Here is a 13,664-nt window from a genome sequence, read left to right on the forward strand (position 1 = left end):
CCTAATATACCCCGACTCAATAGATAGTTTGAGCATGGTGTTTTTTAATCTAGGTCACAAAAATCTCTATCCACAAGTGAGCCTCTCTCCATTCCATGATTCTCCAGGAGATGCCATTGAGCTTTTCTCTGAATCAGGCAATGTGCTGGAGCTGGGATGCAGACAAGGAAAGTTCCTGGAGGCTGGCAGTGGTGGTGCACGCCTTTAATCCCAGCACTCAGGAGGCAGAGTCACGGGGATCTCTGTGAGTTCGAGGCCAGCCTGGTCTATAGAGTGAGATCCAGGACAGGCACCAAAACTACACAGAAAAACAGGAACCCTGTCTCAAACAAACAAACAAACAAACAAAACAAACAAACAAACAAACAAACAAACAGTTTCTGGAGGACCTTTGTCAAAATATCTATTCTCATTTTAGCAGAACAATGTATTAATTCATGAAACACAGAGGTTTTAACAAATGTTAAAGTTTGAATGTATGTGTCCCTTGGAAATTTGTATTTTGGAAACCAAGACCTAATGTAATCATATTGAGAAGTAGAGACTTTAGCAAGTAACAAAATTTTGCCTGCTTTACTCTCATGAATAGGATAATGTCCCTTATAATTCTTGAAGAAGACTAGCTGGGCCACTTTGCCCTTCCATCTTACACAGCATACACAGCAGGAGTCAACATCTTAGTAGTAGGAAGAAGGCGCACCACTGTATTGAATGCAATTCCTTGACTCAGACTTTTCCAGCCAGCCTTCACCTACTTGTTCTTTCAAAATGATCTCATTACTGATATTTTGATAAAGAGCTGTGTGACTGGATGGGGACCCTAAGAATGGGTGTGAAAATGGTCCCCTTAAGAGTATGGGGGATCCAGGAAGTGAAGGAGGAGAAAAGATGCAGATCTGGAGAAGCACCTCTGGAGGAAAGCACAGAGTTTCAGTGGAAACTGGGACAGGCTGGGCCTGTGCACATCAGCAGACATGTTAATAATCACATGTGTAGGAAGTCCCAGCTTCACCATAAGTCACGTTGTTGGAAGTTATCTCAGTAGTTGTTGCTTTGTACAAGAGAATGGATGTCTTCTCGTTCATATTTCCATTCCCAGCTAATGGTAAATAGCTTGGATCTCAACCTTTCTCAAATCTCTAGTTTTTGCCAGGTCTCTTAGAATCACTCATTTTTTTAGAGCTATAGGAAACTAAACTATTGTATATACTGTATGTAAATTTTGTGTCATATTACATATAAGTCACTGTATAATTGTGAACGTGTCTATAGCATATAAGACATCACTGAATTCTTATTGTCTGTTGTTTTCTTGGGTTGACCTGGTTTTAGTTTTATCATAAATGTTTTTATGATGTAGACTTTCTGGTTCTTGGAATAGATCTTATACATATATTTCAGATAATTTTTAGCTGAAGAAATTCTACCCCAAGAACACTAAGACTTATCTGATAAAGAACTTAGTATTTTATTCTTAGAGGGGTAAGGCTCATACCCTTTCTTTACATTGCCCCAACTCTCTTACTTCTAGACACACTCAGTCTTAGGGCAAAGTTTCTTAATTTCATGTGCATTGACAGACTTTGAGTGGGCAAATACCAGTTTGTGCTTACAAAGACTTTTTTTTTCACCTCAGGTGAAGCAACCTAAGTCTTTCAAAGCACTTCATACCCTGAAATTTTGTGCAATCTTGGCCTGAGATGCCAAGACAATAATGTTGATAAATTATAAAAGTATTCCTAGTTCTAAGAAAATCAAAATCATGAAGACATTTATAAATTTAAATATAGTATCTGTAACTATTTTAATTGCTGAACTCTTTTCTGTATATAAGTACATGGGTATGCGAACAAGACATTTCACAGAGCAACCTGGTATGACTTCCCTGCATTTGATCAACAAATACTAATTGAGTCTTTATTCTAAAGGGCAGGTAATATATAATGCTGTAGAAACATAAATTATCAGAGAAGAAAAATAAACCTTCACAAAATCTACATTTTAGCAAAGAAAGAGAACATAAATAAACAAGTGAAATATGTAACATTGAAAGAAAAAACGTTATACATGAGAGTAAAATGTAGAAAAATGATGAACTTGGGCTGGAACAAGGACAACTCAGATTAGAGTTTTAAATTTCTGAGACGTTCTTCCTGTGATTACTACATGCTGAAGATAGCGTAAAGAGACAAGGTAAGAATGACCCTGTTGAGATATGGAGAAAGACTGGTTCAAATAGTAGAAGCAGCCCATGTGAAGGGCCTGAAGAAGCGTGATGGGGCAAGGGTCTAGAAGTTCACACAGGTCAAAAGTGCCTGGAACTGATTTATCCAGGGGAAAAGAAGCAAAAGATTGTAGGACAGACTTTTGATGAGCCGCAGAAAGGCAGGGAACAGTGGTTGCAGTTGTTTTCCAAGTGAGGACAATTTCAGGTTATTGAGAGTAATCTCATTTGTGGTTGGATTCTTATTTGGATTTTTAATTGTATACAGTGTTGGGAGAGGCAGTATGGGGTGCAACATACTTCTGGGGATGGGAAAGGCAGTTTGTGGGAGGCATTCATCCAGATGAGCATTTATCCCCCCCAGGAGGTATAAGTGCTTGTACTATAGGTTCCCTTTCAGTTCTAAAACACTATGTATTGACACAAATCTTGGAATTTATGTGACTGGCCTGGTGTCTGGAGCTGCATGGGTCCTAGCAAGCAGTCACTGGGATGAGCAGATTTCCAATTAGGGTTTTCATACAAAGTAGGGGATTGTACAGTTTATATAATTTTTTAGAGGATTAATTTCCCATGAATCAAATTTCACATTTTATGGCAGCACTTATGTAATAGATTATGCTTCTTGTGTTATAGTTCTACTCCTAAAATTTCAAAAACTTTGAGTAATTAGTTTTGCTCCTGCTTTAAAATTTTTCCATTAAAACCTTAGGGAGAAGTTTCTTCATTCTCAGTCTCATTTTTGAGCATATTCGGTATACTATCTGGAATGCTGGAGGCAGCTCTTACTTAGTCAAGATGTATTTTAATATATACTATGGAATAATGCTAACGTGAAGTATCCAATAATTTGGACTCATTGAGAAACACAAAGACCTTTTATGAAGTGACCAGAACGATGTTTTGCGGTGCTAGGATTGAAACCAGACAGACAGCGTTATGTACTTAGGAAAGAGCTTCCACCTTAGCCCTTCTTGAGGTCTCAAGAGTGCCTGGGTTCTATCAGTTGTTTGAGTAAGACCAGGCAACACAAAACGGAGGTCAGAGGGCTGTGGGAGTTAAAGGTCCTACGGAAGGTTCAGTGAGGATTAGTTAAGGGTGTCTCTGCTTTTTGTCCTTTGCTTCAATGACTATTCCACATGGCCTAGAGATATGAATGACCCTGCCCATGCAACCCTACAGCAAGGTTTGAGAACACATTTTATTACAAGCATATTTTTCCTATTCTTTTAAGCATGCTTACCTTGCAAGATTAGAAGAAATAGTAGATTATTTATGAGTGGCACAGGCTAATGTTTCAACAAAACTGATTTGCCAATATATGGATCTTTTAAAGAGAAAAATTTGATTTTATACTAAAGCTGCAGCTGTGGCGATTTTTCTACATACTACTTATGGGTAGAGTTGGTTCTAATGCAAAGAGACAGGCTGCTAGATATAGTCTTGTTCATTTTTGTCTAAGTCTGAAATACTCAACACATCTTGCCAAAAAGGAGAAAAAAAATCCCAAGCAGTGAAAAGTACTTAACCCAAGACTGTTCAAGGCTCACACACATAACAATAATAAAAGCTTAAAACTCTGTTTAACCCTCTGTACCTTTCAGAGCCTTCTGGCTCTGCGGTGACAACAATATGTCCACAGGATGACAGGGAGTTTCTGTGGGGCCACTTTTGTTCTCACGTTCTTCAGGGTGTCCCCTTGATACAGTCCTTTGGTACTCTGCTGCTTCCTGTTCAAAGTTGTTCAGTCCAAGACTTTTGTCACCTTCACTACTATTTGGATCTGTGTCACCGGTTAGTGTCTTATCCATAAGAAACAGCTTTTCTGTAGCATGTCCTGTACAGGCAGACCCAGTGGAGTCTGGTGGAAAGTCCATTTGAGAACAGATTTCATTCTGATTCTCACCAGTTAGGTCTTCAAAATCTCCGTGACACATACCGTTCACCACTGGTATTTCGACATTTTCCTGATAGCCTGTTGACTCTCCAGGGTTTCTTATTGCCGTGGGGCAGTTAGAATCAACTGTGTCTTCTCTGCAATTCTGAGTAGCAACTCTCTGCCCGAACTCATCAGTTATGGAGCCCAGAACTGGCGCTTCTGTCTCTACATGATTTGCAGGGTCCTCTGTTTGATCACATCCCACAGAGCTGTGTATATCGCCATGAAGTGGGCTCTTCGAAGCTAGGCTGCTGCAGGGTGCAAGCCCGACAGTTGCAGTCTGTGTGCTCTTCCTTTCCAATAGCTGTGTGTTTGCAGGAGAGTCACTGTGTAACATAGGCTCATTAATGTCTGTGTAAGTCACATTACCATGTACTTTCTCCTGCTCTGTCTCAACCCCAATATATTGGCTAAAGGAAAATGTGTTCTCAGAAGTCTCTACAAGTTCTGAATGTCTTGTGCCCTGGTGAGATGGACTGAGCAAAGGAGAAGGCTTCAGAACATGTTCACTGACAGGGAAAGAAGAACTTGACTTGTCACAGTCTTCTGCTGGTAGAGTTCTGTCGCCTTGGCAGCTGGTGTTGCCTGCTTTTTCTCCCAAGAGTTGCATGGTTAGAAAAGACAAAGGACAAAATTCAGAGTCTGAGGCATCCTGGATGGGAATTACACCACCCATAGTACTTAGGGGACCATTTGTTCCTGCTGTGCATGGCCATACTTGAGAATCCAAGGTGATATTTTCCTTGACATGAGAGCTGTTTTCTCTCTCTTTATCCACATCCCTAGAATCCTCAAAAGACATTTTATTTAAATCCATGCTATTTAAACTTGTGGTCCTTAAGGTTTCAGATGAGGTAGGAAGACAAGAGTCAGCTGTGAAGAAATGTTGCTTTGGGGGATTGTCTTGAATAATTTGAAGAACCTTCTGCTGAGATGTGGCAGAATCTTTCTCTTCTGAATCATCTGAGGCAGAAGGCAGTATATTGGGTTTCTTTTTCTCCCTCTGGAGAGGCGAGCTTAGAGAAACCACAATTTTGTCTGAATCCTTTTTCTGGACAATATTCACACTGCAGGGAGCGTCATGCAAACCATATGAACTCTGGTTTCCAAGGCTCCAGTTTTCAGGGAGATTTATGGCGGGCTGTGAAGGAGACTGACAAGGTTCTTTCGTGGTTTGATTCAAGGAACTTTTTCTATGTTTTGTCGATTTTCCTATGCTTTTAGGATGAGATACATTGATGAATATATTCTGTTTTTTACTTGCATATTCAACCATTATTTCTTTTCCTGCAATGTTTATGTTTATTGAAGGGATCTCACTTCTAGAAACCTCTCCTTTGCATGCAGATGGTACCTTGGGCTTGAAATCTTCTGCTAATACAGATCTGTATTTAGGGAAATGGCCCCGAGCAGTGGAGCCTCTCTGTGCTTGCTGGACAGAATAATGCTGGTGACATGTTGGGCATCGCTTTTTCACTGGAAACTGAGCTCCTGTTTTATACAAAACACTTTTTGCGGTTTCCACTTGTACATTGAAAGCTCCACATTTGACTTCTGTAATAAATTTGCCTTTTGTTGGCTTTAAGGCTTCTACTGTGTTTGGGAAATTCAGTGTTGTAATTTTCCCCGATAACGATTTTTCACAGTCATTAAACATGGCCACTGGTAAGATTTCCTCTAGTGGATAAGAGATGGCCGAAGGAGGGTCATCATTCTCCATCCTCTTGTGTATTTTGCTGTCACATGGAGGTTGTTTCTCATCTTTGGGGAGAAAAGAGGAATTCTGTTTTCCATTTATAGAAGTAGATACACACTCATCTCCATTTTCCTTCCATTTCCCTAATGCCCCGGTCTGATGAAACGCAGCCTCTGAAGTGTGTCCCTTTATGTCCTTTTCAAAATCTTTCACATTTTTTTGACATGCTTGACCAGATGGCTGAGACGTACCTAAAAAGGAAGGAGAAAGGGAGGAAAAATGTTTTATGTCCACTTAAAGAGCAGATGTTACAAAACATAGGATGAATATAGGAAGTAAGTATTTTGGGTAACACAGTTTTCATGAAAATCCATTTCAAATGAATCTTATTTTAAATTAAATATCCTTGGATACATAAAATAACACTTGTAGTTTAGAAAATAAACTTAATTAAGCTTTATTTAAAGACAACTTCTGAATTGGAGAGAAATTCATGCTTCAAAAAATGTATGCCACTAAAATTTTAATGCATCTTCCTAATAAGAAACAAATTGACATGTCCTGAAGTTTTACTCTAATATTAATCTACAGGCTATGTCAAACTCCATATAATTTCATAGGTTTAAAAATGCTGGTAAAGAGCTTGGAAGAGAACTCAGTATGACCTATAGAATGCCTTTCAAACACATCACATAGATTCTATTACTTTATACTTTTTAAAGGGTATCTTCACAAATGCAAACTCCTGTGGTATCCAGGCAATCTTTACAAATAAAATAGGCTTGGTACACATATTTAGTTCTAGCCAAAAGTTGCTGTGGCGGAAAGAGATTGCTTATTGCCACATTCTCATTTTCTAAGAAAGTACTAGAATCTCTGTTCGTATTTTTCAAAGTCACTTAATTCTTGAGGATTGGCTCACACTACTAAAAATTTCTCTAAAGTTTGAGGCCAATGCATGAAGAGACCACATATAATCCAGGGAATGTCAACTGGTAACTTGTGTTCTTCTATTTCAAAGTGCTATTTTACTTTTACTCTATAAAGTTTGTTGACATGGACATGAGGCATCTGCCCTTATACAAACTACCATGGACAAAATATGAAGATACCATATTGTGTTTCAAATAGTACATGAGGAGATTGTTAAAGAAAACAGAAGAATGACAATATCCACTAGTGCCTTGACAATCAAAGAAACAGATGTTCACAGGGATAGCTTAAATGTATTTTGTCATTGATTGATTGATTGATCATGTGTGTGTGTGTGTGTGTGTGTGTGTGTGCTGTGACATGCATTTGGAAATCAGAGGTCAACTTGAGGGAATCACTTTGACACAGAGATTAATCTCAAGTCACAAAGTTTGGTGGCAAACATACTAAACCATCTCACTGGTTCCTCAAAAGGGATATTTTTTAACAAGCTGATTAAGTTAAAAATTGGCAATTTTTAAAAATAAATTTGTCTTAAACATTACAGATTTAATCATAGTATACATATGTTTACATAGCATATACAATATGCATAGTTACATAAATCCCTACACGGAGAGGAAATGCCCTTTCCCAGGAAAAGGAGAAAAAGAATACTCCAGGACTTGAAGAATCTGACCACTCCATTTCGCACTCTTCAGTCCTGAAGGAAGGACTTCACTCTTAGCAGTTACCAGGACAATTTCCATGAATCCACTTAAGTTTGAAGACTGTAATGTGGGTGCCATGGGAGAGGAGACAGAGAGAAAAGTCTCTCTAAGCCCATTTACAATCAATCATGGACATGGTAACAGTTTATAGACTGACAGATTACCTTTCAGACCTGAAGATTATGATTGTCTCAAAATAATGCATTATACCAAGAGCAATTTGGTATATAGCCCTTAGCACTTGATAATTTTACACTTCCAGTAATTTTTGGGTGACCCCATTTCTATGTTGAGCCTGCAGAAGACTAATTGGGAAAGTTATACAGCAATATTTTAACAGCAGATTTTAATAATGAGGTGGGAGCTTAACTGACTATGTCTAAATGAGTAAATAATCTATTTAAATCTTTTTAGGCTATAATAAAAATGAATAATAATGTATAAATGCATTTATAAAGGTCAAAGCCTGTGGTGGTTTGAATAAGAATGGACCTTATAAACTCATGTGTTTGAGTGCTTTGTCATAGGGAGTGGCACTATTAAGATGTATGGCCTTGCAGTAGGTGTGGCCTTGCTGGAGGAAGTGTGTCACTCGGGGCGGGCTTTGACCTTTCAAATTTCAAGCTAGGCCCAGTGGGCCACTGTCTCTTCTTGTTGCCTGTGAATCCAGGTGTAGAGCTCTTAGATGCTTCTCCAGCACCATGTCTGCCTGCATGCCACCATGCTTCCTGCCATGATGATAATGGACTAAACCTCTGAACTGTAAGCCAGCTACAATTAAATATTTTCCTTTATAAGAGTTATTGATGTCACGGTGTCTCTTTAAAGCAATAAAACTCTAACTAAGACAAAAGTTGGTACCAGGAGTGGCGTATTGCTGTGACAGGCCAGACCACGTTTTTATTTGCAGGAATGTGGACTTTTGGAGTTCAGGTTAGAAAAGCAGTTGAATGCTTTAAGTGGAGCTTCATGGGCCATCCTAGTAGGAGCATGGAAGACAGTGGTGCTGAGGGTCCCATTGTCTCTTCACAGCAATAAAACCCTAACAAAGCCATTAAACTATTTTATAGCATTTCTTAATACATATCTTCCCCTTCTTACCGATATCTCCAATAACAAACAAAGTATATACAGATGCAGTTAATTTTGTACATACCCTTTACCAAAGCATCAAATTGCACTTACATACTGTAGTATTCAAGAGTTTCCATTTCCTATAGGCCTTTCTTCTTTTCCTTCTCATTTTTGGGAGATGTATATCTCTTCATTTATCTGTACCTTTTGAAAGTACCAAACTTGAAATTATTTTCGGTCAGAATTTAGATTTCATCAAATTGTGAATTAACTCATTTATCAACTTGCTACAATTCTATCTTTGTCTGGTTTCTCTGTAGTATTCTACTTCAACAATATGTTATTGTCCTAAGAACATTTTATCTTTCTATTTAGTTATATCGCAACAATTTATTGAAATAAGACATAATGTGAAAATTCAAGCATATATAGCATATACACATACAAGCACAAACACAGGATTTTAGGTATTTAGGATGCAAATTGTAAAGTTACATTGTTTAATGAGCTTAATTATTTTTTTTATTTTATGAGTAGAAGTGTTTGTCTGCATGTGTGTATATGCACTCCATAAATGGCTAGTGTCTGCAGAGGCAACAAAGGTTGTCAGATCTCCTGGAACTAGACCTATGGACTGTTATTAGTTTCCAAGTAGGTGCTGGGAACCAAACCTGGGTCCTCTGCAAGAGGATAATTCACTTTTCCCTCCACTTTTTTAATTGATTAGTTTTGTATTACATTTTTCTTATACTAATAGAAGACTCTAACTTTTGTGATTTTTACCTAAGTTTAAAGTCATTAGATTTTTTAGCCTCATTGAATTAAGTGGCGAGAGGGAGTTGTTTTGCCTCCATTATGCTATTGTCCTACATACTGCATTGATATATCATGAGACTGGATACACACATTAGCAGAGTTGGCCTTTCTTCCTAGCAGACAAAATTCTTTAACTCTGTTGTAAAACAAAGGATTTTATTCGCTGTTGATGATGTCTTCAGTAACAGCAAACATTGGAAAGAGGAATTTAGGAGAAGGTGGTCTCCTAACTACTCAGGTAGCGATGTTGGCAGGCATCTGTCTTTGTGTACAAGTACGTCTGATTTTCATTGCCTTTGTGCTTGACAATTAAGTGATCTATCTGCACAATCCAAGGGAGGCAGCTTGCTTGGGTAGGAACAGGGCAGTTTTATGTGCAGGTTTGAGCAAGCTCTGTCTATGGATCATTCAGCCAAGATGCTCATTACTCCAAATTAAATGAGGCTGGCTTTTATGGCTAGTTTTAGTAAAAATGTACTTAGATTCCCCTCAACTTGTTTTTCTCCTCATCCTTCACATCATGGTATCTATTGATTCCAAATCTTCCATATTCCAAAAAGTATAGCAGTGTTATAACTTTCTGCTTTCTAACTTTTTCCTTCCTTAGAGTACTTTTAATTCTCCGGAAAAATTGACATTCATTGGCACTTCCAGCTGTCTTTTCTATTCTCTCTCCCCCTATGAGCATGAATAAGTTCTTATAGCTGATAGAATAAGCAATATTTTCTCCTTAGAAAGACAATGTGGGAATTTAATTTGTTATCATTGTCATATATGTATATTGGGTTTTCAGACTTCGAAAATGCTTCAAAAGAACTTGTATGGTTTATAAATTATTTCTTTATGGTTCTATACAGTGGGAGCAGAAAATGAAGTGGTCCCACTACATTCAGCGGAGAACCCTTTGGATGTAGACTCAGGAGATCTGGGCTTGTCATCTGGCTCAAATGCCTATTCAGCACTTCTTACAATCTCTGTGAAGCTGTTTTCTTTACCTCTGAGATAGAAATGGGAATATGTTCTTCTTGAAGGGGTTGTCTTGAAAAAAACACAATAGAAAATGTTATAAATCATTCTGGTCAAATGACTCCAGTTATTCTTTATGTAATACTGTATGTGCACATTTCATAAACTACATTTAAAACTAGTACTGTACAGTGACTTCAAGGTCATCTCATACAAGGCTGTCATTTTGAAGATGAGAAACTGAGACTCAGATGAACTGGATCTAGACCCAGCTTATTAGGAATTAGCTGAACTTTCTTTTTGAGCAGACACAGACATGGTTTAGATGCCGTGGATTGCTTCCACTAATACAGTGAAATTTTACAGTTGATTTGTGTTTTAGCTGTGAGAAAGCACGACTTTGTTACAGAAAATTTGATGGACTGTTCAGTGTGTACCCAGTGTTTGGCATAGTGCTTGGCACGTAAATATGCATGCATATATGAATTTGAGGGTCTGTGCCAACATGCGCCTAATTACGTTTGACTACAGTGCCCTTTCTTGCGTCTAAATGTATTTGATTTGTTTTCAGCTAATGAAAGTTCTAGTTTTATAACACAAATGGTTGAAAATTTCCCCTACACAAATCTCCCCTTTTCTCTACTTCTACAAGAGGCACCAAAGTCAGCTCATGGCCGTGCCCAGAATAATTGGCTTATAGGAGTCACATGAGCAGACTGAAGGGTATAATTAATCCTACAGTATTGGAAAGAAAGTGTATCTCTATTTGTCTGTTAGCACAGTATGCTGCAACCACATTGTCTATTGAACCTTAATAAAATGAGGGGTTGGAGGAGCTAGCTGTTCCCTAGTATCCCTGACTCTTGTTTCTATATTTTTGTCTCATGTGACCCCCTTCTTCAAGACTTTCAATTATTTGAATGCTTTCTCTATTCTCTCTACTTTCTTTAGAAAAAGAAAAAAAAAACCTAACAAATCTATCTTTGAGTCCTCAAAGAAAATAACTAAGGGAGAGAAAGAATGTTTTTACAACCTTAAAGAATTCTACATTTTTGAAAAAGTTTTAGAGTTGTTATCATTAGAAAAATCATAATAAAATCCTCATACAAATCATAATAAAAATTTTCAACTTCATACAGAGATGCTATAGTCATCCCAAAGATTCCCTACAAAAATTAATAACACTTTCTTATTTCCCCTCTCTTAAGCAAGAGTTTTTATTTTTTCCTCAGCCTCCTACCACCCTTTTTCCTACATGTGGGAGGATGAACTTACCACTTAGTTTATGCTAAAATGAAACTGACCGCGAGTCTCTCTGCTTTCCAATCAACATGACAAATTTCTTTGAATTGGTATCATACTCTATCAAATTTCTTATTTTGTAGATGATGTAAGCATTTCCTGATGATGCAAGTATCTCTGGACCATTTTCTTTGCAATTATTAACTCCTTTGCCTAAGTGTCAATGTCTCTCTTCAGCTTGACTTCTCCATCAGCTGTCATATACCTAGACAACAACACATATTGAACAATTTGACTATTTTCTGACTCAACACTCTTCGCCTTTCATCTTTTTCTCAAGTTCCCTTCAAACAGCCTATTATCTCCTTGGACTCCAATGACAGGACTCTTGTCTAGGTTACAACTGATACCCAGATTGCTAAAACTCAGTCACTTCTTGGTTCTCAGTCCATTCATACACTAAGTATCATTTCACACAGAAAAGAAGCACTTCAGTTCTCTTGTATCTATTCCTATGGGATTTCAGCTTCATGAAGCCACACCACCCTGACACTGTAATGGTCCATTAGTTCCTCTTCTGAAAAATTGGCTGATCATCCCTTGTGTAGTCTAATCTTTGACATTCCTTTTATTTCTTCATCAACTCTCTTCCTGAAAAATTTTTTCCATGTCTTTGTAGACAAATTTCTAAAATGGTCTTATTAAATAAAAAAACATGGAGTCAAATATAGGGGCGAAAGCCTTAGAGAGATCAGGGAAAAAGCCACCTTCCCTCACCAACTCTGCAGCTTCCAAATGTGAGTTACTGGCCGTCTACCCACATCTATACGCCTTGTGTTCTGCCGTCTGATTTGCTCTCTCCATTCAGCTATATCACTTCCTCTTCCTACACAGCTCTGTCACTTCCTGTCTGTTTGTACAGACCTCTGGACCTCCATGGTTAACTAGTTTTGGAATTTATGGCATGTGCCACCACACCCAGCTCTGTTTCCAGTGGGGCCTTGAACATACAGAGATCCTGCCTGCCAAGTGATAGGATTAAGGGCGTGCCTACCCTTGTTGCCTGACTTCTTTGTTTACTTAAAATGGTTTTCTATTTCCTCTGATCTCCAGGCACAAATTAAAATATCATCACATTTCAGCACAAATAAAATATCATCATGTGTCTTTAACATCATTGTTTCAAATCTGAAGTTTATAACTTAATTCCTGTATTTCTTAATCTCATATGGTAAGAAGGGACACACAGTTAAGTAGATGTGTCCTCCTGAAAATGAAGCTGGAATTTTACCCAAACTAATGTCTTCCCCCCACCCCCAGTCCTTGGTGACCTGTGCATCAATTTTCTCCTATGAAGCTGTCTAGTCTCTGTCAGTGGCATCCCCATCCACTCAGATACAATTAAACTTCTGTGCATCGTCTTAGATCCTTCTCCTTAACCTGCTCTTCCTCTTCACCAGCAAGTTTGTCTTATTCTGTCTCCAAGGGCACACACAGCACACATATACTACATAAACAAATATTTAAAATCTGGATTGTTGCAACAGCTTTTTCAATGCTTTTCTCCTAAATTCATACTTTTTTATGATTTACAGAGAAGCCAGTTGATTTTTGTTTAAACAAAAACTAAATCACACGACTTCCCTGTTTAATGATCTTTAAGGACTCCCCTTTCATATTTAAGAAGTTCTAAACACTTTATTTTTTTTAAAATATGGATTTAGTTTTATCAACAAATAAAGTGTATCACTACTAGGCCTTATGATATACATTGAGGAATCCATTCCATTACAGATTTCCTGGGTTTCAGTTTTTCATGAATATTTATTTTTTGTGTTGTAAGAATCAGTGGTAGAGCTCAGAAAAGTTGCAGTGACTGCTGTTGTATAAGCTGAGTCCTATCATATCTGGTGTGTTGTATTTTATAAGCTTCTTTCCCAATGGATTTTGCCTCCTTATGTTAATACACAGAAGAATAAGGAAGAGTGCAAACAGGAAATGCTAGTACCGTGTTTCTACTGCAGAACTGAGACATGGTATCATTATGCTCAGAAAACAGAAAGG

At 37.9% G+C, this 13,664-nt stretch overlaps 1 protein-coding gene across 1 annotated transcript in view; it reads right to left on the reverse strand.

Moving 5' to 3' along the window:
- LOC114699793 overlaps positions 1-7,541 on the reverse strand; it is a 111,544-nt gene extending 104,003 nt beyond the window's left edge. The window contains exons 1-2 of the mRNA XM_028879079.2: positions 7,472-7,541; positions 3,822-6,110 (exon numbers count right to left, since the gene is read on the reverse strand). Of these exons, the coding sequence (XP_028734912.1) occupies positions 3,822-6,110; positions 7,472-7,541 (2,359 nt within the window). The remainder of the gene's footprint in view (positions 1-3,821; positions 6,111-7,471) is intronic.
- Positions 7,542-13,664: the final 6,123 nt, after the last annotated feature.

The sequence above is a fragment of the Peromyscus leucopus genome, chromosome 13, assembly GCF_004664715.2.
Source record: "Peromyscus leucopus breed LL Stock chromosome 13, UCI_PerLeu_2.1, whole genome shotgun sequence".
Classification (NCBI taxonomy): Eukaryota; Metazoa; Chordata; class Mammalia; order Rodentia; family Cricetidae; genus Peromyscus; species Peromyscus leucopus.